The 25,424-nt window shown below is 37.4% G+C and overlaps 1 protein-coding gene across 7 annotated transcripts; it reads right to left on the bottom strand.

The window, feature by feature from the left end:
* Positions 1-28: 28 nt before the first annotated feature.
* fibpa (fibroblast growth factor (acidic) intracellular binding protein a) lies at positions 29-20,056 on the bottom strand. Of its 7 annotated transcripts, none has more exons than XM_028458775.1 (13): positions 19,978-20,056; positions 17,401-17,485; positions 14,157-14,232; positions 11,028-11,226; positions 7,708-7,834; positions 7,471-7,571; positions 7,185-7,318; positions 6,854-6,962; positions 6,685-6,748; positions 6,524-6,610; positions 6,354-6,451; positions 3,202-3,274; positions 29-46 (listed from the first exon to the last, which is right to left on the bottom strand). In XM_028458775.1, exons 1-12 carry the CDS (start codon positions 20,001-20,003, stop codon positions 3,205-3,207), a joined length of 1,176 nt encoding a protein of 391 aa, XP_028314576.1. In that variant the 5' UTR covers positions 20,004-20,056; the 3' UTR covers positions 29-46; positions 3,202-3,204. The 7 variants fall into 7 exon arrangements, with proteins under 7 accessions (XP_028314576.1, XP_028314582.1, XP_028314579.1 ...); XM_028458781.1 differs by lacking the exon at positions 14,157-14,232 and adding an exon at positions 16,934-16,989 and having other exon boundaries at positions 31-46; positions 19,674-20,031; XM_028458778.1 differs by lacking the exon at positions 14,157-14,232 and having other exon boundaries at positions 31-46.
* Positions 20,057-25,424: the final 5,368 nt, after the last annotated feature.

Raw genomic sequence — 25,424 nt, 5'->3', positions numbered from 1 at the left:
GGGGCGTGGGGGTCTGCTGCTGCCTATCTCCAGCTCTCGTCGGGCGCTAGGCGGGGGCACAGGAAAAATGTGTTAAAATAATTTTCCGTGATGAGCTAGTATATTGAAAAATGAATTACGGTAGCAATTTTGAATATCAAGGAAAATTAAAATAATTTTAAAGAAAGTATAAATTCAGCCCAGGTTTATCTGATGATATATGATATACCTATGTTACAAAGAAATCATATTTTATTTTTCCAAATACGAAGGGATCACAAATGTACTGATGAAGCTTACAGAGTTCAGTACCTTCAATAAGGTTCATAACCACTGGAATAGAGCATGATATTCATGTGATACAAGGTGCTGCTATAGGAATAAAGCTCGACTAGGCCCCTTACTGCATACATACACACTAGGGCTGAGCAATATGGACCAAAACTCATATCTCAATGTTTTTCCTCAAAATTGCAATGTACAATATTAATCTCAATATTTTTTTAAACTCAGTAAAGTCTGACCAGAAAAACAATTCTGGGTTAAATTTGCTGATGAAAAATGCCACACAGACACATTTATTAACAAACAGCTGTACTACATTCGGCTTTTTCTCCTACAAGGGACAGCAAGTGTGAGTGAGTTCTGTAGTGTGGCTTGTTTAGGGGAAGGTCTGGGTTAGGATGCACTCAGTAATCCATCGAACTGTGCTTTTAATGCTATTCTGAGAAGCAAGGAAAGCAGCAACTCCTAAAACGAGGGACATTAGAAACTGCACTGAACACTTTCCTGTGTTAAGAGCTAGAATTAGGCATCTGAGCCATTTATTGATTATTAAGGCTAAGATATTGTTGCACTAAAAAAATGTTAACATGAAGCATTAAAGTTGTTACTGCAAATTGATGGTCATTAATTATTCCATACATATCTCAATGTTTAGTGTTTGTGTAGCGTGCACATTTCTTTACTTTACTTTATGTAAACCAACCAAATACATTGTGTTCTTTTCTTTTTTCTTCCTCGAGGTGCTTTGTTGAAGTTTTTTAGACCATCACCACCACAACAACACCAACATCAGCAGCAGCAGCAACAGCAGACCTCTCTACATGAAAGTAGGAAATTATTTAGTTTAACTTTTTAAAACACATTTTAAAGTTTAAAATATATCACGGGAGCTATCTGATTTAATATGACCACACAAACATTTGTTTTAAACAATTGCTTCTTATACTATTTTCTTTCTAGCAACTATCAACCTCAGATCATGAGGGGGGTCTTGATGAAGAAGAGTAGGACATGATGGCACCTTCATGCAACAGCAGCAGGGCAGCACAGCATTCCATCACCACTTCCTCACCACCCCCATGACACCACATCACCAGAACAGAAGGTACTCAAATAATAGCAAATCAAATAATATCAGATGATCCTGCGCTGTGGCCAAAAGCTATCAATGACAATGCTCGGTGTCAAATTGTGAGAAAAGAATCACTCCAAATAACAGACATGGACTTCCCCAAACTTCAGAAAATCCACCTCGGGAGATTCATCAAAGTAAATTACAAAATGACAATGAGAAATGTTTAGAAAATCCAATGAGAAATGGTTAGTGTACTCTTACTTTCCACTTCAACTCCTTGTTTTTTTGCTTGGTTGCATTTTTATCATACTTAAATTTTTGCACATTTCAGTTGTTTGTTTTTCTGGCATTCACTGTATATATTGTACGTAAAGTTTGCATTTAGTTTAGTTATGTTATTTATCATTTATTTTATATGTTCATTATTTGATAAAGTATTTATTTACTGATCCTTTGTCCTGGACTTCATTCATCATAATTCTGGGCCCCAGTCTTTCTTGCCTCGGGCCCCCAGGTGGTCTAGAAACACCCCTAAGGTACCACATATAATGAGAATATTTTGATCATTTTAATTACTTAAAGTTATTTGCTGGGAATTACAAAGAAATGACATTGCAGACACAAAGCCTCTATTTAAGTACATAAGAAATACAATTTAATTTTAAATATCTCTAACATACCAGTCTCCTATACGTCCAGCCTTATTATAGTTATGGCTCATTACCATTTAGAGAATGTACTGTAATACCAACCATTGACTTTTATTGATTACTGATCACATGATGGATGAGACATTTAGCTTTTTATTTTGTCATTAAACACTGTGTCCTATTGAAATACTCACATATGGAAACAATGTTTGAACATTAAATAAATCACACTCTTAAATTGTGATTGTGAATATATGCAGGAAAATATTTGTTTTAAAAGGTTAGGCTCAATTAAAAAAAAAACAACTGACTTTTGTGTTTGTTAAAAAGAAATCAGTCTTTGGTGTCAGTGTAGTATAAACTTTTATTGCATTTAGAAAATGATTTATAAATGAATGATTTTAGCTATCTGTACCATTACACACTAACTAATGAGAGGTAAATCTTTAGTTTTATGTGCAATACGTTCTTTGTGAGCTTTTGTGTTCACAGAGATGAGTCGTTTTAAATGAATGTAAATCTAGTTTTCCATTAACGGTATCTATCCAGACACTACCAGGACGAGGCCTAAGATCATGAACTACTTTAGAGTCTCATTTTCATAGGAACAAAAGTAAAGCCTTATGAATTATTTAATAGCAGGTGTCCCACAAAAACATTACCCAAACCACTAAATTACTGCAGGATTGACAATTTTATAATAACATTTGTATAGTGTGGGTTTAAGTAGAGAAGCCTGAGTGGTGCAGACAGGGGCAGCTGTCATTACAAATGGTAGAAACCACACCGACAACCCCCTGGTTGGTCCAACCGTACCCCCCGGTTGGTCCCTCATTCCCGTGACCACACACACTGACCTGATCTGCTGGTCCCATTTAACACCCGTAATACTAACACAGCTTCAATCTGCTGCAGTCATTGAGACGTGTGTTTCTTCTTCTCATTTCCCACCTTTCAGTCCTTAAATAATATCAATAAACCACATCCCCAGAATAGTATTTATTTTAACAATTTTATTAAATAAGAGCAGATGTTATGAAGTGAGTCAGATAGGATGAACAAATAGAATATCATTTTGATATAAAAACATGATCTTGTTTACAATCCTAATTTACAGAAACACTAGAAGTCAGAAGACGTAATGATGAAACCAAAATCATCATCAGTGAACAAACAAAGAGAGAAATCCAAATGAAAAGCACACGAAACAACCTTTCAATCGTGATACATTTTGAAGATGCAGCTTTTGATGACATTCATGTATCTTTCCCACACAACCTGGTGTCTGAGAAAACACAAAGAGAGAGACATAGCCAATGAGCAGAGAGCACAGCACACTGTAATTATAAAATCTGGATGAAGTGAGTAAATGAGGTCATCTCTGTCCTCTTAGAGTAAGCAGGGAGGTCTGTGTTTCTCTTTATGAATATCTCTTTGTTAGGCTTGGAGCAGTGCACGACTGTGCACCTTCTTAACTACATTCCTGAAAGATTTGCATCAGAAACAAGGTAGCTGTACTTTAACAAATCATGTGTGAGATAGGGAGACACCCACTGGAAGAACAGAGTAGTCAAAGGTTCTAACGTACCACCTCAATGTACTGTAACTCATGTCCTTTTACAGTTTGATTTCCCATATTAAGTCATATTTTTAGCACATGGAGTCTGATAAGGCCACCGTCCTTCAACAATGGTAGGTTACATGTTTTTTTTATTTCAGAAATAGTTCTGAATTAAATTATTCTGAAATAAGTGTTAGTAATTCCAAATTAAGGTTTACATAGAAAACCAGTTTATTCAGCTTTATTCAATTCCGCTTTAGGTCTAGGGGTTGGGAAGGGTTCTGATTGGACAGGAGGCATGTTTATGCTTCCTTCTATCCACTCTTTTCATTATATCTATGTCTTTTAAGGCTCTTATTAAATCAATAGTCTTGGCTTGAGCCCGGGCGGCCAGCTTGGACTGTCGTTACCAGCGCGTCGTCGCGTATGCGCCGAATGACCAGAATGAACTTAAAGTGGAATTAAGTGTTTACAAGATAGAGGAAATATTCAATTCCAAATTAAAATCGGAATAAACCAGCCACCTAATTCAGATTTAAGTTTAATTTGGAATTACATTTGCATGAGGAATTACCGTATTTTGAGGCGTATAGGACGCTATTTTTTTCTTTAAAGTTGAGGGTGCGGCCAATGCATCGGTGCGCTTTATGGGATCTAATCTCCCATGCTCACAAGTCAAAAAAGCCGCATTGCAGCGTTTTTTTCTGGCTGCGCACTAATCTCCCTCTGTACTTAAGTCAGTCACTGCGCGCCATCATTCCACTTACGCACTGTGGGTGGAGCAGCCCTGAAATGTGGGCGTTCCTATTCAAATCTGGCTTTACGCGCATTCTCCGGTGTGCGTAAGTTCTTTTCCTCTTACGCGCTTCTAACCCTGGAATAAATGCAGCGCCCCAATAAGGTGAAACATTATATTGCACTAGAAATATGGACTGGTGCGTCACTCAGCTGCTGCTGCTCGATTAATTTTTCTGTCCACGTTGGTCACAGTTATTCAACCATTTTTATACTATGTCCAACGTAAAGTCACTGTTTGATCCACTACAGAGTGAAACAACCTGTCATATGAGGATGGACCAGAAACTGCTCCCACACATATTTTAATGAGGCTCAGCTCAGGTCGCTTTAAACTATTTATATTTAAAATTGCGTATTATGGGAGCCAATAGTTCTGTTTCACTGCAAACATCCCTCTGTAGTAAAGCAGGACCCTCTGCGGCCGAGTTGTTTCCTCATATCTCCAGTGCATCTAACTCGGTCACGCTTTACAGCGATGATTGGTGATGATGATGGAAAGAGATTTTAACTGACTCAGTCACACTGCAATAATCTGATCACTGATCTGATCAAATCAACCTGTTACATTGTTTATCAGTGAAGGCGTTTCAAATTAAAAGTAAACTTTATCATTTTCACAGATTTCAATGACATTTACAAGCGTTGGGAAAACTCCATGTTGCGTGATTTCTAAACAGCCCAAAAAAAATGACATCATCCTTTCCTTCAGCCCGCCTTCATTCACAGACTACGTGGTTTTGCTCTACTTACGCGCGGTGGGCAATACGCAAAGGAGAGAAGCGCGTAACTGCAGGCACGCAAAAAAGCGCTTAAGTCCAGACGGAAGAACAAACCCCTATGTGTGGATTTTTCAGTCAGTCACACGTGTCCAGTGGGTCCAAGCGGGTGTCAGGAGGCAGAATATTACTGACAGTCAACCCTACAGCAGAATTAATGAACTGTAACAACCACTGAACATCACGGTGAACTGAATATTGAAAAACAAGCTTCGGACAATGTGGGGAAAGTGAAAACTCTCACAGGCTTAATAACTCAGGACAGAAGCGTCATGGTCTGTATGCAGGACGGCGTCCAATCGTGGAGGGGAATTGCGTGGGAGCGAGTGAAATCACAAGTCATACATCTGTTGAATATTTGCTTTTATTTATATATTTATATATAAAATAAGATTGCTGATTGTTTAAATAAAAATCAAATACTGGTAATAAATTTAAGTTTATGGAGCAGTTAACGGTGCGCACGTATGCATTTATGATGGAAAGAGCAAATAAACAGTACAAGAAGGCTCAAAATGTAAGATATCTCAGCAAGTTTTTAATAGTAGGAAATAATAAGCAACATAAAGTTGTCAAATCACTGCATTAGCTTTATCAGTAGCGATCACACACAGGACTCTGAGGCTGACAGCTGACGCGCACACACGCACACACACACAGAGGGAGAGAGAGAGTACTGAAACACTCAGGACAAAGTAAAAGTCAGCCAGTTTATGGTAGAAAAAACAATAAATAGCTTGAAGTTACTAAATAAAGTTACTATTATTCAAAAGCGATCGCTCTTGGAGCGGAGGGAGCCCAGAATCAGTCTGGATCCAGTAGAAACTGGCCATAAAAAGCTGTAAATAGACTGACATGCGGACGCAGTGCAGTGAGGAGCTGACTCCATGTGGAGAAGGACACGCGTCCGTTGAAACTGATCAGAATACATGGAAATAAACTAAAACCTCCGTTAACACAGGGGTACAGCGTCCAGCCTACCTGCCTATTCTGATTGGCCGAGTCGTCTGAAGGGCACTCTCATCAGCCCATAGGGTAGGGCCTATGTAACGGAGCAGCCTTTACGTATATTTTTCTTGTTTGCTAAATTCTTGGAATGCGGCCAATACAGCAGTGCATTCAACAGCCCAAAAATACCGTAAGTGTTTACAAGGTCAGTATAAAGAGGATTTAACTTTTATTCTGAATTAAAGTGGAATTAAAGCTCCCAACAATGTATTTTCACTCACTTGAAGGTGTCGAGTATGTGTGCAGAGTTGGTGTAATGTGTGAGGTAGAGTTTCATGTCCGCTGCTGTCCATCGATCCGAACGACACGGTTCAATAAACTATAGTCGAAAACCAAGAGGTTAGTTACTTCCCACACAAAAAGTGAGTCTGAATTAGATACAGTAAGTCACCTTCTCTACGAGATCGATGAAGAAGTCTCGGACGTCTTTGGTGTTGGTTAACTTTGAAGCAATGTTGACGAGACCTCTGGAGAGATTCTGCAAAAGCAAGTATGTGACTGAAATAAACTCATTGACTTTTGCTGAAGAAGTGGCTGATTGACATTTTTCACCTTGAAATTAGCTTCCATTTCAGGAAAAGCTTTAGTTTTGCCTCTCAGAGCGGTGCAAACCAAGCTGTTGCAAGAGAAGAGATGAAAAAGTGTAAATCATCATCAATTATCTCTAAGCAAATCCTACAATTATCTGTAAACATGAAGCACATTCAGCGAGTTGCGTCACCTTTTGTGTTGATCCAGCAGATCTTTGTCAGTGATTAAAATCTTAAGCTCTTTCAGCTCCTGTAAAAACTCTTTGTCAAGATCTACATCCATGTCCTCCACCATGGTATCTACAAAGAAACTCACGTTAAAGTAACTAATGAGGGTTCTCGCCTTTATTTAGCCAGTTTCCCCCAAAGGTTTCACAGGTAAACAAACTGTATCCTGATTCTGCCAACGGTTACTGAGCACAGACTAGTACATTTTAACACCACTTTAATGCAGATGCTAAGCTTGATGATAATCACCGTTTTAAGTAATTGATTTTCAGTAAAAAAAGCCCCATGACGCACCAACAGCTCCAACTGTCCAGTTGCTGATGAGCTGCCCGGCACAGAAAGCAAAGTCCTGGAAGGTGAGATACTGCAGCTTCCTTTTCCCCGTCTCAAAGCGATTGTTGGCAAAGAAAACAATGGCAGCGTAATCCCTAAAAAAAAAAAACAACTCGTATGAGATCACAGCTGACCAGGACTGTAAATGGCTTTTTTGTGCAGTTCTGGGGCTTAAAAAAACTATTCCTGTGACACTTGAGTCATTGGTCACACAAACCAAGCTGTTTGTAAAACAATCACGGTATACCTCGCAAGTTTATCAGAAAGGAGAAAATGCTGACGTATGTTCTCGACCAGGGGACCCTTCAGCTCCTCCACAACTTTAAAGACACGCTTGAAGTTGTCAAACTGAAATCAAAACACAGGATGAAAAAACCCATGTCTTTATGTCTTTTGGACATAAATATTGGCAACTTAACTGGGACTAAAGCTACAAAATGACAACAGCGCTGTAGTAGAATCAGTGTGCTACATTAGTGTTCACCTGTCGCCTGCAGCTTTTCAGGGTCACACTGGTCTTGGCGCTGATATCGTCCAAATCTTTCTTAGTTCCTTTGGAGAGTTTCTTCCCAAGGACTTCACGGACAAATACATCATCAAAAGCATAATATCTATACAAGACACAAAAGAAAAACAGATGCATGATTACAACTTTAGTGTCAGAAGACAAAAAAAATGTAGGGCGTCAATGAAAATGGTTCAACGTCAGAATCCGTGTACCCTTCATTCTTTGGTTATTCCATTTTAAAACCAAATCAAAATAACAAATAAACGGTGTGGTTATTTTGTTTTTCTGACGTAAAACCAAAACAGAAATACAGAAAAATAAAAAACCAGACTCGACTAAGACATTTTATTCTGGGCTTTAAGGGCATGATATGACATCTTATGCTTTACACGCCATCTTATTCTTTGAAAAATGTCATGCTGATATCCTGTAATAAAAGTGCCAAACAATGGTTGGTTTGTCCATAATCTTTAATTTAACATTAACACACAGACTGGCTGCATAATCGAGGCATTTTTTTAAATTTCCCCCAAGTGGCAGGTCAGGAGAAAGCAGGGGTTTAGTTACTCTTTAACTTAAAGCTGCTACAAAGTGTGGAGGCATCATTGAGAGTATTTGTGTAATGCTAACAATGATAATGCTATCTCACTGTTGTCAGTCACAACCCATATATGGTCATTCTCCGAAAAGCAGACCTGAAATGTGCCAAAAGCTACAGTACAATGCAAAAATGGACGTTAAAATGGGCATAATATTATAAAACATTTTAACGGACGCACTATTTAGGATGTGTTCTTGCATTTAATATCAACATGAATTTTGAGGTCATGTGCACTTTAAATGAGCATAGGGCATGATCAAAAACTCAAACTCCATAGTGACACGTTGGTCGTTAGTGTAACTACAGTCACCAGCCAAGCCATTGTGTGGATGTGCGTGAACTCTTTAGCATAGTAACTGATCCTGTGACTAGAGGATGGGTACCTGACTGAAGCCTGACGGGACCCGAGGGGTCAGAATTGGACATATATATATATATGTACACCTATATATAACTGGTGGTCAAGTTTGGTCATATAGTGTCCTTGTGCACAGCAGCTGCAGCAGGAATAGAAGGAGAACGGAGCAGAGGACAACTATTAAGCATCCACAGTTAAACATGTATTATCCTCATCTTTGATCCATGGATTATGTAAATAGATCCACTGGGTCTCTTGCGTGCACCGCCCCTGCTTGTGTTTGACGTTCTTTTGTAACCCGTGTGCTGATCTGATCTTGACATTAACAGTTTGTTAATAAAATCAGTGCTTACCACTAAAACAACATGTCATTTGTATGAGGAAAAAATGAAGTTTTAACTAGAGCTGTCAATAGATTAAAAAAATGGTGCGATTAATTAATAATGCTCTGTGATTAATTAATCGAAATAATCTATATTTCAATCACACCTAAAAATTGCAGAGCAACGCCATCAACTTGAGATATTTTCATTTAAATCACATTATTGTGGCAGATCAAGATTGGTATATAATAAAGTCTCATTATATAGTAAATGTATTGTTTTTAACAGGCTTGAACAGATGCAGGCTTAGCCATTTACATTCCGCTGTATTTACTAGTCCCAAGGTCTATATGTCATATTGATGTGTACTTAAGTCAATTTCCAAATAATAGAAAATACAAATGAAATAAAACATCAGGACTTATTTATTTTGGCTTTCATCCCTGTCATCTTGTCCAGTTTTGGCAACATGCCGTGCTCGGAGCATGTAGCAGTTGGCTCTGTCCGAGTGTCTGCACTAGCTGTCTGTGCTAGCTGCTACATGTTTAGCATTGAGGTGCAAAGCTCCGGTGATCGACAAACTCTTTCTTGCTTGATTTGCACACAACTGGGCTTGTGTTTTCCATGCTGTGTTTTTATAAGCCAAAATTAACGCAAACAAAGTTGAGAAGCTCGGTAGACTCAGGGTAGTCTCCTGTCCAGTATTGTAGTCTGTGCATCAGTATTATTTTTTTTTTTCTGTAATTAATTAATCGCAATCAACGCATTCAAGTGACAGCTCTAGTTTTAACTGTTGGGTCTGAATCGAACGAGACAATGCGGCCCAATCCGCACTTCATTTGTTTATTTGTTTACTCGCCATTCATGTTACTGTTTATCGCATGCCTCTGCATGCATCCATGGAACCAAATAGTAGTTTGTACACCATGCTTCTCTTCTTTCAGTCTCCAAGCCATAGGGAGAAATATGTGTTAGCTCATTCTCTTTGGTTTTGAGCTTCATCACCCATTAGCCTTACAGCTCCCATATCATGCATTTTTCACCCATCTCCATTTGCTCTAAGAGCCCCAAAACATAGTATTTGAGGTTTATTTTCCCAAACTTGCCTGTTTTCCAGAGTTTTAGCCTCTGAAAAGTGACTTTCTGACCAACGGGCTGGTTGCTGCCTGCTTATGCATATTCATGAGTGGGCGTGTCTATATTGTACACTGACATGCCTGCATGACTTGCTCTGAGGCAGATCAGTGATCACCAAAGTGATTTTCTCTTGTTATCGACACACTGTTATTGTTTTCAGCCAAAAAACTGCACATTACAGTAAAACACATGGATATTTAAGCAGATATTGTATGAGTCCGTCTCCATGCTGTGTTCATCCAGCAGCAGCAGCAATCACCGGAGTTTTAAGCTGCTTTCTTCTCCTCCTCATCTTTATTAAATACAGGAATAGCGCATTTAAGGTGATAATTATTTGTTTATCACCTCAACCGTTGCCTCGCATTGGATCACACGTCAGATCAAGTCAAAGGTGATATGATGTCTGCTCCCTGGGTGCCTACACATGAGTGTTCAAGGTGGAGGCACGGCACCGGCAGCAGGCACTTCCTGGAGGGGGAGGTTCATAATTCTAGTGACGTAACTAGAATTATGAAACGCTCGTTTTTCAGGAGAGGGCAGAGAAGCAGCTCAGAGAGCAGGATTATTGAGGATTTCTCAGAGATGCAGGAAGGAAGCCCAATAATTCTTTGGGGGTGTTTTTGATAAGAAATTAATATTGTAACAAGGTTAAAAGCTGAAAAAAGTTGATTTGCATGATATAGGACCTTTAAAAGACTTGAAATGAATGTTTATTTTTTCACAAATCCTGTCCTATGCTCTTTTAAGCCCCTTCTGTGAAACCAGCCAACTTTTTTTGTTTTTGCATCAGTATTGAATATAAAATCAACTTCCCCACCTCCACAGTAAAGTTGTATAATATGTAACCGCACGCACGCACGCACACACACACACACACCTCTCTATGAGCATGGCTTGTCGGTGAGGTGGGATCTGAAACAGCAGCTGGTTGGCGAGTTTGGCTGGGCTGTGCAGCAGACGCTCACACATCTGGAAGGTCCTGTACTGGTCCATGGTGTCGCTCAGTACAACATCTGCACTTGCCTCAAACTCCTCAAGCACGCCGCCGTCCATTCGCACCTTCACAGAGTCGGTCACTGTTGGACAGATTAATACAGTCTATCTTAATATGCATTACTAGGAATGGGTGCCTTTCACATTTGACGTGATATGGTAGCGATACCCGGGACCTGGGAACTGGTACTCAACGATATCAATTTTCGGCAATTCTGTGTGTTAATAACTGTTCAACTGTTTTAAAATAAAAGTACTAAGTCTTCCAGTTTACCATATTTATTTCTCAATGTAAATACAGTAAATTTGAACAAATATGTCAAAACAACATCCAACTGTATTGTAACATCAAATTTGCTTCACAAATTTGTTCAACATGAAAACTCTGAACTACAACTACTTATTTCTTAATAATGCACAAATTTAAAGGCATTTCTATGTGACACTCATCAGTTTTCTGACGGTAAAATGCTTCTCTTTCCTTTTGTAAAGAAAGTCACTGCTGTAGCGCTCACTTTAACTTTAGGTCAGGTTACAATGGGTCTGATGGACCTACAAACGAAAACAAGCATTTACATCAACAATGTGTACAAAGAAATGATAGCTAATGCAAAGCGGAGCCATTCTTTGGAGTGTTCGCTATCGGCCATGCAGCTACTGACGTCGTTGCGCTCTTGTGCAATGCTGTGTTTATGTGTGAAATGGAAAATCTTCACTCTTCCACACTGTCACAGTCTCAAAGATGCTTTTAAGTCCTGAAAACACGACACCATTTGGTTTAAGTGAGTCGGTACATCGTAGTAGTGAGTGACAGAATTCGGTCTGTATCTATAAAAGTACAGAATTCTGTACCCATCCCTAATTCCCAGTAGTAGTTACTGTTGTGTGGGACAAAGTGTGTTTTTTTTAGTAGGCCCATGCTACATCTTAACGTTTTGACCTTATCCTAGGGTTGATCTCTTTGTTTGGAAAATGATGATCTAAAAAGTTTATTTCACTCGTACCTTCCTGATCATTTTTGAAGACTCCGACATTAAAAGCTTAAACTACTTATTTCTGCTGACTGCATGCGTGCATGTATGTGGTGCTGCTCGCACCTTCTGTGCACTCTGTGTCTTTGTATCTCTGTGTCTGTGTCTGAGTTAAAAAACTTTATTTTTCCTTTGTGGTCTAGTACTAAGACGTCCACGGCCCGAGGGTTGGTGACCACATCGCTAATTGGCGGACCGCTTTCTGGACACGGAAAGGGTTTCGCCATGCGGACCTGGACCTTTGAACAGAACAGGGTTTATGAATTAAAACTTAGCCAGGGCTCGAGACGGTCGCATATGCGAGTATATTTTCAGTGTGTGCGAGTGAAAATTTTATCTGGTCACATCCGTGCGAGTATTTTGAACGGAGCGGCTGAGCGCCTCGTCACGTCCCACAGAATGCTCTTCTCTCTCCCTTCGCACTGCCCGTGAGATGATGGTACACGCTCTCTCAACTACGGCAACTGGCTGCGGGTAATGTAACGATGAATGCACCAGGTATAAACACCAATGTGCTCCTTTGGAGTGCGCGAAAAAGTGCGGCCACTACGAGCCGCCCAACCAAGCTCCAGTATCCCTTATATTTTAAAATAGGTGTACAAGAAATCTAAAATACCCACTTATCAACCACTTACTAATACAATTATGTGATTAGAATCTGGTAGGTTGACCTTTATTAACATTGAAATGCTGTGAACATTCCTAGTAGGGCTGGGCCATATGGACCAAAACTCATATCTCAAAATATTTTCTCAAAATGGTGAAATATTATAAAAATCTTGATAATTTTATCAAATAAAGTCTGACCAGAAAGACAATTCTGGGTTAAATTTTCTGATGCAAAATGCTAGACATGGACATTTATTAACAAATTTATTAACAAACAGCCGCACAATATGTGTCATCTAACTGAGCTTTACATGCTGTTCTGATAAGACTCCTAAAACTAGTATTTTGATACATAGGCTATTATATATATATATATATATATATATATATATATATATATATAGTATATACTGTGTATATATATATATATATGAAATATTATAGTTTTCTATATCGCCAAAATAGAAAACTCGATACATCTTGAATCTCGATATATCGCCCAGCCCTAATTCCTAAATTATAAAACAGCCTAAATAAAAACATAAATGTGTATATGAAGCACATGTGTTTATTTAATATACTTACAGTTCATATACAAGTCACCACGTTGCATATTTACTGTTAATTTCACATTGCTTGTCTTTAAGTTTGACATTAACAATTTAGTTTCATTATATATTTTATTTTAAGTTCTCATGTTCACTCATGTGGTTCTCTGGTATTCACTAATGACTTATTAGACACATTTATTACAGACTTTACATTCTTTAACACTTTTTTAAAGCAGTGTATAATTGTGGAGCTTGTGATTGGCTGATTTTTCATGGTTCCTTCCGCTGTGGTAAACATTAAAATCTCAGTTATTAATCTAACAGAACATATAACTGTGTCACATCCTGTTGCTCTTTAGGAAGATAAACTGTCACATTTCACAACGTATTTACACGATTCCTTTGTTTTTTTTCACCAGAACGTCTTCATTCATCATCTCTTTTCTGATTGTTTCCGGGTTTGTTGCCGCTGTCAGCACTAATCTCGCGAGAGCTGCCACTCAGGCCATTTCAGATGGTAGTTCTCACGAGGCTAGTGACGCCATTCAGTTCAGTAAGGCATCTTTGAATTATTATTACATTAAAATACGAGATATTTACAGGAAAATAATAATACGAGAAGATGACGGGAAAGAGGGATAAAATATGGGAGTTTCCCAGCCAAAACGGGATACTTGACAGGTATGCTGTTAAGTTAATTTAATTTAAGTACAGCCTTTCTGCAAAATAAAAAAACAGAATACATGTAATTGTGGCATTCATTAAAAGTCATGATGTGAAACAACATTATGAAACAGACATAAAGGTTTTAAACAAGCTTACCCAACTGAGAAATTAAGCTCTCCCAGTATGACCAGTCCACCAGGTCCCTGAGCCACCCATCAACTGCCTGCCGTGTCTATGAATGTTGCCTCAGAGTTACACGGATTTACAATTATTTTACTACAACACTGACTGTACAGTCATTAAACCAAGGGTCACCAATAGGGATAAAATATAAACGCTTGGTCGAATATTTTTTAATAGTGCATAAATAGCCTAGAATACATTTTTAGACATGTTTTTTAAAGAAAGTAAATGTTTGTTGAATATTCTGACATTTTTTAAATATTCCAGTAGCCTTTGCTTTTCAAAAAAGCACAACAAAGTTTTTCATTTATATTAGTCCTTCAAATAAAACAAAACATGCATTAAAAAAAACTAAATTAAAGTGTATAAACCCACAACAAATGAATTATTGTCCTTCTGGCACAAGTCTGCATAGCCACAGTAGATAGGCTAATAATGTAAACCTAGGGCCCTAAAAAACTGTTTTATTTTCTCCCAAATTCTGTGCTTTCCTCTTTAAATAAAATATTTATCAGTTTTTTTAAAGAAATGATTAGTTTTTAACTCCTGTGAGGAAACAAAATAAATACTAGTAAAAAAACACATAATTAAACAAAAATGTATGTCAAATATGAAGTAAGTTAACAGTTAAAAAGTAGATATAAGTTGTTGTGACATGGATTATTCTGACTGCTCCTTATTAATTATTTATATATCATATAAAGATGTATGAGAACAACATTAATGTCACCTGATTTCCTCTCAATGATTTACTGAATCTGATCAGGTTTATTGATTAAGTTTTGATCAACTTTGTTTAAATTAACCTAATTTAAATAATCCTGATGACATCATTCCAGACCGTAATGATTAAAGAAAGAAGCATCAGTTGTTTCACCACTAGGGGTCAGAATATTTGACAGTATCAGAAGTTATCATTAAACTATGATGTTTCAGACTCTACAATCCCTGGTATTGATGGTCTCGTCCACAACAACAGAACAACTTGTTTCATGGATCTTCTGTAGCTCTGATGAGATATCGACATCGGATCGGGACACCCCTATCCACGGTGATGGCGTTTCATGCCGATTCTGTCCATTTCTGCCTTTCACCGTTTTCATTGGTCGATTCCGTTAACGTGGATGTGCCTGTATGTCAAGCCCCAAATAATATGCTTAAGAAATCTGTGTCGGACACCGCATCACTGCACGTTGTTTGCGTCACACGCTACTATTAGGCCTTGCTTTTAACTCACTCCACCGAAGGCCGAATGTGGCTTTTTTCGGCTGACTACATTTGGTTACCAAATATTCGGTGCATCCCTAGTCACCAACATGGACCATGTGAGGTGTATTTAAAATCTAATATACTTTTCAAAAATCAGACTCGCAGAGATAAATACATAAAGTGAAATACCGCTGATAAAGTTTCAGTTTTAAATTAATCATTTTTAAATGTTTATTTTCACTGAAAAACTGTGACAAATGTTTTTAAGTGTTACAGATCTGGTGTACAGTCAGTGGTACATTATATATATATATATATATATTATGATATATATAAGTTGTATTTTTTTACAGCGCAAGGTGGTGGATTTTTTTAATCAAATTTAATGGAGATGAAACAGTTGCACAAATTAGAATAAATAAAATGTATCATGTTTAAACCTAAACATTTCCTACCTTTTAAAATTACTACTAGCCTTCCTTATTATCTTACCCTCTAATTAAAGTGAAACCATGAAAATGTAGGATTTCTAACTGGTAGCCCACAAACTAAACAGTAGCTATAAAGTAGCTCTCAGTTTTCAGAAAGGTTGGCGACCCCTGCACTAAACACATTACAGCAAAATGTATAAATAAAGCAAATTAATTGTAAATTAACAGTTAAAATTCTGGCAGGGCAAGCTCGAGCTCAGTTTTCATTAAACAACATAATGATAGAGAAAAGGGGAAGACAGAGAAATAAATATGTCCTCTGAAACCTTCAATTCTGTGTACAATTAGTCCAGACTGTTAAAAAAAATGTACAATTTTCTGATTAAATTTATTTTTTCTTTATTTTAAGGCTGCAATGGTTAGTTGGCATATTCAAAAAAAGTTGTTGAATATACTTAATGTAATGCAGAAAAGTGGCATCACATTGATAACTAGTGGATCTTTTATTTTTAATCACATGCAGGTGTGTTAGTTAGCCAACAGGCCATAATTCAAATAGTTGAAATCATGGACAAAGCTGCTGAGCAAACACTAGTTCAGTTACGTTTAGGTGGAACTTTTGTCAGTGAGACAGTGACGTAGCCTACCGTACTTTGTTCTGCCTTCTGCTGATACTAGCGTTCATTCTGAACAGTAAAACTTCATTTGTAATAAATGAAAGAGGTTTAATGTTCAGAGTAAAATAAATATTTTTCATAGCAATGTTGCCGTGTATCCTCCGTTTGATTGTTTAGAATTAAAAAAAAACGGATGCTATTATTTATGTATTGTTTCACTTTTATGAATTTGTTTTAAGTTAAAGCAACTCTGTAGTTGGTTCCACAAGCTGCACGACAGCTTGGCTATGCTTTACAACTTTACAGTGTTTTTGTTTACTTGTTTGTTCATGACCACTTGCACGTAAGTTTGTATTGTTCATTTGGTTTAACCTTTTATTGTGATTACAATGATATTTTATGTTGAAAATATAACAACTATTTTACAAATGCATGTTTTATGTCATTTTTTTAAATGTGTTGCTGTAAAACATGACACAACAGGGTAACTTACTTTCACAGGTGTGAAGGTTTAAGCAGGTTCCCTAAAATAGCAATCCAAAATATGTGCTTCAAAACAAAAACAAAAATAATAATCATAATTATTCGGCTGATCAACAAAAAAAATTGTCAACTACAAAAATAATAGTTAGTTGCAGCTCTACTTCATTTGAAATGCAGCTCTATTTTTATTTTGTAAATGGGGCAACATTGTGCCGATAGTTTTATGTGAATGTTCAGTTATAATAGGCAACATGACAATTAAAAAAAACAAAAAAAAAAAAATTTTATTTTGTTTTTGATGTTGATATAACTACAGGCCACTTAAATATAAATTACACAAATTTATAAGTCATGCTGATTTTCCAGACCTTTGTTTCAATATTTTTACTTCTTGAAATTGTTGAATCTTAGTTTAATACAACTGCTCTAAAGGGTATGTATGAATGTGGTCGTATTAACATGTAAAACTGATCGTACCGGTGTATCCGTCCAACCAGAGCTGGTAAACCACCTCGTCCATGATGGTGGTGTTACCAACAAAGACGTCCAGCTCCACAGCCATCTGTGGGAGAGAAGCAGTGTTTATAAGCATAACATTGCAAATGAAGTATCGTCAGAAAAAACGTTAATGAACTTTTTTTGTGTGAACGTTTTTTAATTTAATCTATCATGTTTGGCTCAGCATTGGGAATGAAAAAATCACAGACACATGCACATGTTTATGTCCCATATCACAGTCATTTGATAACCGTGACATTTGTATGAAACTAATCATACATGATTGTGTGGAATGGATAGAATACACACTAATCTGTTTGCCTAAGTATTGGTTTACAACAGTCTTTCCCAAACTTTTCACAGTTCCGTACCCCTTCAGACATTTAACTTGAAGCCATGTACCCCCTACCGCTGCACATGCAGTGTTTTTCAACCTTGGGGTCATGGCCCCATGTGGGGTCGCCTGGAATTCAAATGAGGTCTCCTGAAATGTATAGTAATTTATAATAATAAATTCTGATTAGAAATTTATTTTTTAAATGTTTTGATTATTATCCTTTTTCAAATTATAACAGCACACACAAAATAATAATCAATAACTTTATTCTATGCTTTCACATTCTTAAATATAAAATTTAGTTCAAATAAAATGCATCTTGTCACTTTGTGCACTAATCCTGGCAACAACAAACATTATCAAAAGCTAATTCTTTAAAGAAAGAAAGAAAAAGTCTGGAAAGGCCCAAAAATGTGTGAAATTAATAAATGGTCACTACCTAAAAAAGGTTGAGAACCACAGATGTATCGTCACATACAATGTAGCCCTACAGTAAAATGTGTCTCAGAATTTTACCTACCCTGTTGAGTAATAATAATGTATAATAATACAAAAGAATTATAATCTATTAGAAATGTAAATCGGTAAAGCAATGTAGCTCTTGTTATATCTTTTTTGTTACGACTGTTTCTCTGTCACGAAGGTTACTTTTACATCGGCTAATGTGTCATTTGTGATCATGCGTGGAAGCTGGTTGATTTATATTCTAGTTTACAATTTTTATTTTTTATTCATGTACCCCCCAAAGTGGGCTACAGGTACCCCTGGGGGTACCTGTAGCCCACTTTGGGAACTTAGAGTTTAGAAACATTGGAACACTTTGGTGTTTGTATTCAAAGCTTTACAACTTGATTTGATTTGATTTATTTATTTATCTCAAACAGAACAAAACAATATAATGCAGTCATTGCTCAGTTAAAAAGAGCTCGATCAATGTTTGAGAAGGAGCAGAAGGAAGATTAACGCTTATCTAGTCCTGCCCTATACTTCTAACGTATTTCACAGAGAACATACATTTACATTTATTTATATATATATAAATGTAAACAAAAACAAGCAATCAAAGGCCTTCACTGACAAGTTTTGCTTATAAAAAAAAGTACATATTTTAATATTGTTACAACTTTTAAGTTTAATATTAAGACTGTTCCAAAGGGATACCCCACAAACTGAGATGCACAAATTGGCAGTGCTCTGTATTTAGCTTTCTACATCATTTGAGATGTTTTAAACTCAATCAAATCCATAAACTTAATTTATTTAGGCTTGAGAAACAGTTGGTTAGTATGGTCCATATATCCTGCATGATTTATAGTCCTTATTCTTGTTTACAAAATACATCACTTTTGTAGGTTGCTTTTATATGTGTTTCTCCAGATTTCAACACAATGAGACAGATATGATAGAATGAATGCACAGTATAACATATGTAGTTTCTTACTTCAGTATGAATCTGGTTTGTTGACTATTCCAACTGTGTGGGAGGTGGTGAGGATGTATGATGACAGAAGCCAATTATTTTAAAAGAACAATTAAATGAAAGCACGGATCAAATCAGTCCCCTGACTAAAAACTAGCTGAAAATTAAATGTGAATATAAAATGCCTAAAACACCAGCAGCAGACAGCTGACCGACTGGATCACAACTTCATACCATAGCAAAGTGTTTTAATTACGGCATCGATCTTTTTTTCTATCTGTTTGACATGATCGTAAATAAAGCTAAAAGTTATTATTTACGTACCTTGTGTAAAACATATGTAAACCTGTCCTATAAGAACTAAACATCACATCTGACACAGTTTCATGTTACAGTATATTGGCAAGAATTCTGAGCATGTGTCAGCGTGTTTTTATTGAATGCCATGTGACGATCGTGAAATAAATGCTCAACAATGAGCAGGTGAGACTTTACCTTGTTCCCAGTGCTAATGGAGACCTCTTGGTTTGCTATTAGTCCGTTTAGAGGAGCCGCTAAATCTATTAGTTGAGTTTAAACGGACTGCATGACTCGCTAATTCTGTACCAACAGTTAGCTTCAGATGCTAACTACGGGTCAGAGCCGGTAGCTCGCAGTGAACTAACAAACCGGGCAAACGGTCGGTAAACTAGCTTCTAAGTGACACGAGACTGCTGTACGTAAACTACCGGAGCATAAACGGGCCAGTGACAGGACAGAGCAGTGGAAATGAAGCAAGTGTCAACAACAACAGTCATACAGCAGCGCCATTACAGTGACGTCCATCGCGTACGACGTTAAATTCTTCTAATTCTTCTTCTTCTTCTTCTTCTTCTTCTTCTTCTTCTTCTTCTTCTTCTTCTTCTTCTCTTTCTCTTCTTCTTCTTGTCTTCTTCTCTTTCTATCTTCTTCTTCTTCTTTCTTCTTTCTCTTCTCTTCTTCTTCTTCTTTCTTTTCGTCTTCTTCTTCTTCAGCAGGTGTTATATCATGTTTATTTTAGTTAAAAAATAATGATAATAATAATAAATGTTACCAGCACTCACAAAACGACAAAGAAAACACACAAAATAAGAGAAAAATATACTGAATGATAAAAAGAACAGAAAAAGAACAACAAATGACACCAAAACAGTAATCCACTCATTCATTCCATTATAATATTATATAGTTGTTTTTTCACAGAATCCTGAGCAAAATGTTGTAGTCGGACAAAGGGGATACTTGGATTCAAAAGTAAGAAAAAGGGGGTACTTGAGCCAAAAAAATGTTTTCCAAGAGGGATTCAAATGCATTCATTGTATTTCCCTTGAAGCAGGAAGAATGGGCAAGGGCTTGACCTGCATATGTTTGTGTGGGGACCAAAGAGTGATGACTTTAGTCAGGGTCCAAGTATCACAAAAAACTGCTGCTCTTCTATTCTGAGAAAAATATGGTCAATGAAGGAGAAGTTGTTATCTGGGGATGTGCACCACAAAGCTCTTTGATGCTCATGGGGAATGAAAGATGATTGGCTCTAACAGGCAAACTACTGCACCTCAATCTCACAGTCACATAAAATGAGCATCAGAATACACAGTGAATTCATTTATTGTACATTAGGCTGAATATAAGTCATCGACCGAAAGTGTTAACAATGGATACACGAGTATCTGACCTGCAGCACAGAGAAAATGACGTAAAACTGCTGGTGTAATAACACATCATTTACAATCTATATGAAGGGCACATTTAAAACTGAGTTTCTGAGAAATCTGTGTTTATGTATGATTCTTTTGAAATGCGAAAAAATACCTAACTCGTCTTTTACTATGGTCTACTGCCGGTGGTTATTCAAATACAGTAATGTATATAAGTCTCTCCCTATTCAAATGGAAACGAGCGCTGAGTGTGCCGAGCCAATAGGCTTCCACTTCCTGTTTTTGAGACTGTCAATCAAAGTTAATGTGGAACTGTGCATGTAAACAAGGTCGCGCGTCACAACAGCAAACAGCTAAATATGATTATGGCTCTTACCTGACCATTAGACCTATATCAATGCGACCCAATGCGACCTTGTTATGTTCTGCGATGCACATGCAGAAAAGTAGAGGTGTGGCTTCTTGTAGATTGCAGAGGCAGGGGTAGGAAATGGAATTGTCAAGGGAGGGACATCAAGACGTCCTCTCAGAAACTCCGGATATCGCTTTACTATTGATTATTGATGCCTTACCTATAGTAGAGGTTTTTAACAGATGGATAGGCCTACTTAAATAATACCAGTACCTGACTCTGTGTATGGATAAAAGCTGTAATCTGGCCTAAAAAATTAGACCCGAGCCAGTTTGACGCGGACAAATGGCGTTCCGAACCCGAATAAAGCTGATCTCTCTTTAAGGACCAAACCCGTTACCGCCCAACCACTGTTCAAATCCATGCTCACACACGTACAATGGTCCAAGGCCAGTTTATTTAAATACTCAGCTTTTTTTACTAGTCACTTGTTCTGCATACAACTATAAACCTGACAAGCAGCTTCCTGTGCCGCCACGGCTACATGGTACGTACCGGTTTACTTCTGCCCTAAAGCATGCGGTAACACTGCTGTAACACACACAACGCAGACACCTGCTCTCTACATATGTGCATATGTGACAGCACAAAGCCCCAGATCACATCTCCCCAGCATCCATCTGTGTGCCTTTCTCATGTTAATCCAAATACATCACCTGACCATCCATTTAAAACACAGAGCGACCCGAGCCCTTGTTCAAAGGGTAGAAGCCCAAACCCAACCCGACGTTGGCGCAAAAATCTACATCTCTCGTATGCATGAGAGCAGCAAGCACATCTGGAAACCCAGACTCTGGTTTCCTGAAACAATTTAAAACCTGTATGATATGTTGTTGTCAGGGTGATTCAGACTCATCACGTGATCATCATTTAGAAAATAAAGCTGGTTTGAATAATAATGTAAAGGATATGGACAGACATTTGAAATGACTGAAAAAAGTTGTGTGTAGGATGGATAAATGTGATGTTTTATGAATCATTCTGTTTTCACCCTGAGGTGATCATGCTGAAGGAGATTATCACCAGAACCTGTTCATACACAGCTTTTGATTAGTGTAAATGGCTTAAACATCCTTTATATAATAATAATGATCATTTACATTATTGTTGTTTTTGCTTTTCCTTGTTAGCAGACCCAGGTTTGTTAAACAAAGCATAATTATAACCCAAATGTATAATCATGCATAATAACTGAGCGCACAACAAGAAAAATATAACCGGTTTCTGATCATTGATTTACACCCAGTTGACTCACAGCTGACAACTAATCCGATGGATGGGTGTGATATGTGATTGTGGGTCGGCTGTAGAAAGATTGTATTTTTTAACATTTTCATTTTCTGAGAAGGTGCTGTGATGGATCATTGACTGACAGGAAGTGGATTGTACTGTATGAGTTTATGGCACAAGTTTAGCGACATGAGTTTAGACATCGCCAGAGGTGGCAAAATTACTAGTACTACCCAGTACTCAAGTAAAAGTATAGATACTCTAGTAAAATGACTGTAGTATTGAAGTTGCTTCCTTACTTGAATAAAAATAAAAAATGCTACTAAATGTACATAAGTAAAATAGTAAAATAGTAAAACAAATATCCCTTCAATAATAAGATGGTAAAGTCTATATCTAGAACTGGTAGAATACTGGTACATGGAAATAAGATAAATCTGTTACCTTTGAACACCTGGATAATTTAGCACTTGTTACGGCAGAATTTACGGTTGACCTCATTTAGTGACATGATTCATTGCTCTGGTTGAATGATGGAATCCAGGAGAAGCATTGATGATTTTATATAAAAAATGTTTATTCTAAACTAAGAAAAAAGGTACAAGATGGAACAAAGTGAAACAAAATTAGCGTCCGTCCAGGCGGACGTCTGAAGGAAGTGCCGCGCCCCGCTCCAACAGTTTCAAAGCTTAAGCTTTTTATACAGATAAGAAAAGGTCCCAACAGTGAGAGACAAAAGGGAGGGAGTCAGATGCCCATAGTGGAAATGTTGGAGGATGATGAAGATGTTATGAGAAGGTTTGGCTCCAGTCTTTATCTGTCTTGATAAGTGTGTGCGTCAGTGTATGTCTGCATGTGAGCAGAGATTCTGGCCTTGGCAGAGACTGTGCTGCACTGAGAATAATACGATCTGTACTGTTTAATCAGATGTTCAAAAGTGTAATGAGTAATGGAGTCGTCATGTATTAAAACATGACAAATTGTACACATGAACATACATTTGACGATATGATGATGAATATAATAATTGACCATAACACACTCATAATAAATACAATTTGTATATAAAATGTGTCAATTTGAGTTTAACATTTTTAAGAACTTGTAGAAAACAGGTACATGGAAATAAATGAAATCTGTTACCCTGTATGAACACTTGGAGAATTTAGCACTCATTATAGATAAAATTTGTGTTTAAATAAAAAAAAATGCAAATGCTCAATTGAACCCAGAGCAGCTTTGTTTAACATTTTTTAAAAACCTGAAAATGTTAATTATAAAACTAAGGGAGGTGCTCAAATTACCAAAATTTTGCACCTTTTTACGTCGTAACGTCATCTTCGAAGGTCTTAAAGGGGCAGAATTATGAAAAAAATCACTTAATAATGGTTTTGCTACAGGGATATACATTCAGAGGGCCGAAAAAAGTTCTGTTTCCTCCAGTGAGGTGCCGTGACCACTAGGGTTGGGTAGGCACGTTGCAAATCGAGACCACCAATGACATTTTCATATGTTTCTGCTGGCAAGTGTTAATATAATTCAAATCAATTTATTTGTATACAGCAATTTACAACAAAGTCATCTCAATGCACTTATCAAAATATAAAATTCATAATAAGAAAGAAAAACCCAACAAGATCCACATGAACAAACATTTAGCCATCTAACAAAATCAACATCGTAAACACCATTAAAGAAACATAAACAATTATTTAATATAGCCTCCATACTCTCCAAACAAGATATATCTCATGACACGACAGCACATCTGTTGTTTGTGTTGGAAACACAGAAACATGGAGACAATGACAACAACAACTCAGAACAACCTCAGTGAGGAGCATCCACAAAGTCAATCCTTCCTTTTGTACCATTCACTGTGAAAAGTATGAAACATTTTCTGACCTTACCTTTGTTGAAGCTCTGGTAACTCAGGTGTTGGTCTCCATCTTTTAAAAGCTGTCGTTTTTCCTCAAAAAAAGTTTTTCTATTGTCTCTAGCGCTGTCATCCTGACTGTAGTGTTATCCCGCCCACTAGCTAGAGAACGTAGCAGCAGCGGTCACATGGGATCAAGTCACTAATGCACTGTGAACTTACATATAGCATTTAGCATAGCGCGATTACGTCCAAAGGGAGCATAAAGAGCTGCCTTTGGACGTAAATGGTTGTCATCTTGGGGACCTGACTGCGCATGCGCAAACATGTAAAAACATGCTATGGGAACAGAGGCAGAGCAGGCGTGTGCTTTGGGGAGGGGGAGGGGCCTCCTCCTGCCTTACAGCAGAGTGAGACTGTGCAGAAAATAGCGCTGTTTAGTAATTTGGCTATGAAATGCTAAAAATGCAGACACTTTCAAACTTATAGGTACTGTAGGCTATTGGAAATGGAAAAATAATAATGTATAATTATAATATAATTAAAACAAATAATCAAATATCAATTCACCCTTGGGGTAGGCACTGCCCTACCTTGCCTACCCTGACGGCACTCCTTTATTATTCCGCATTTTGTAAAAAGTCAAAACTCCTCCTCTTGACAATTCTGGCTCCTCCTGCCCTATAAGAATGTGAGCTCCTCCCTCTCAAACTACCTCAAGTCACAGGTAAAACAAACACTGTGGTTTAATATATAATACGCATTGTACTTTATTGTCATATATGCAAAGTTACATACACAAAATGTGTTCTCTGCATTAATCCCCTCCCTGAGGAGCAGTGGGCAGCAACGATTTAAATCCGAAGTAGTTTCATTTTTAGTATATCACGTTCTATCACCTTTTTACTAGATCTGACGTGTTTTTTTGGACAAAACAAATGATTATCACCTTAAACGAACCATTCCTGTAGTTAATAGAGATGAGGAAGAGAAGAAAGTGACTTAGCGGCTTAACACTCCGGTGAGTGTTTGAAGCTTCTGAATGACTCCGC

This window comes from Gouania willdenowi, chromosome 10 (genome assembly GCF_900634775.1).
Source record: "Gouania willdenowi chromosome 10, fGouWil2.1, whole genome shotgun sequence".
Lineage (NCBI taxonomy): Eukaryota > Metazoa > Chordata > Actinopteri > Blenniiformes > Gobiesocidae > Gouania > Gouania willdenowi.
This window is presented reverse-complemented; position numbering and strand designations above follow the sequence as displayed.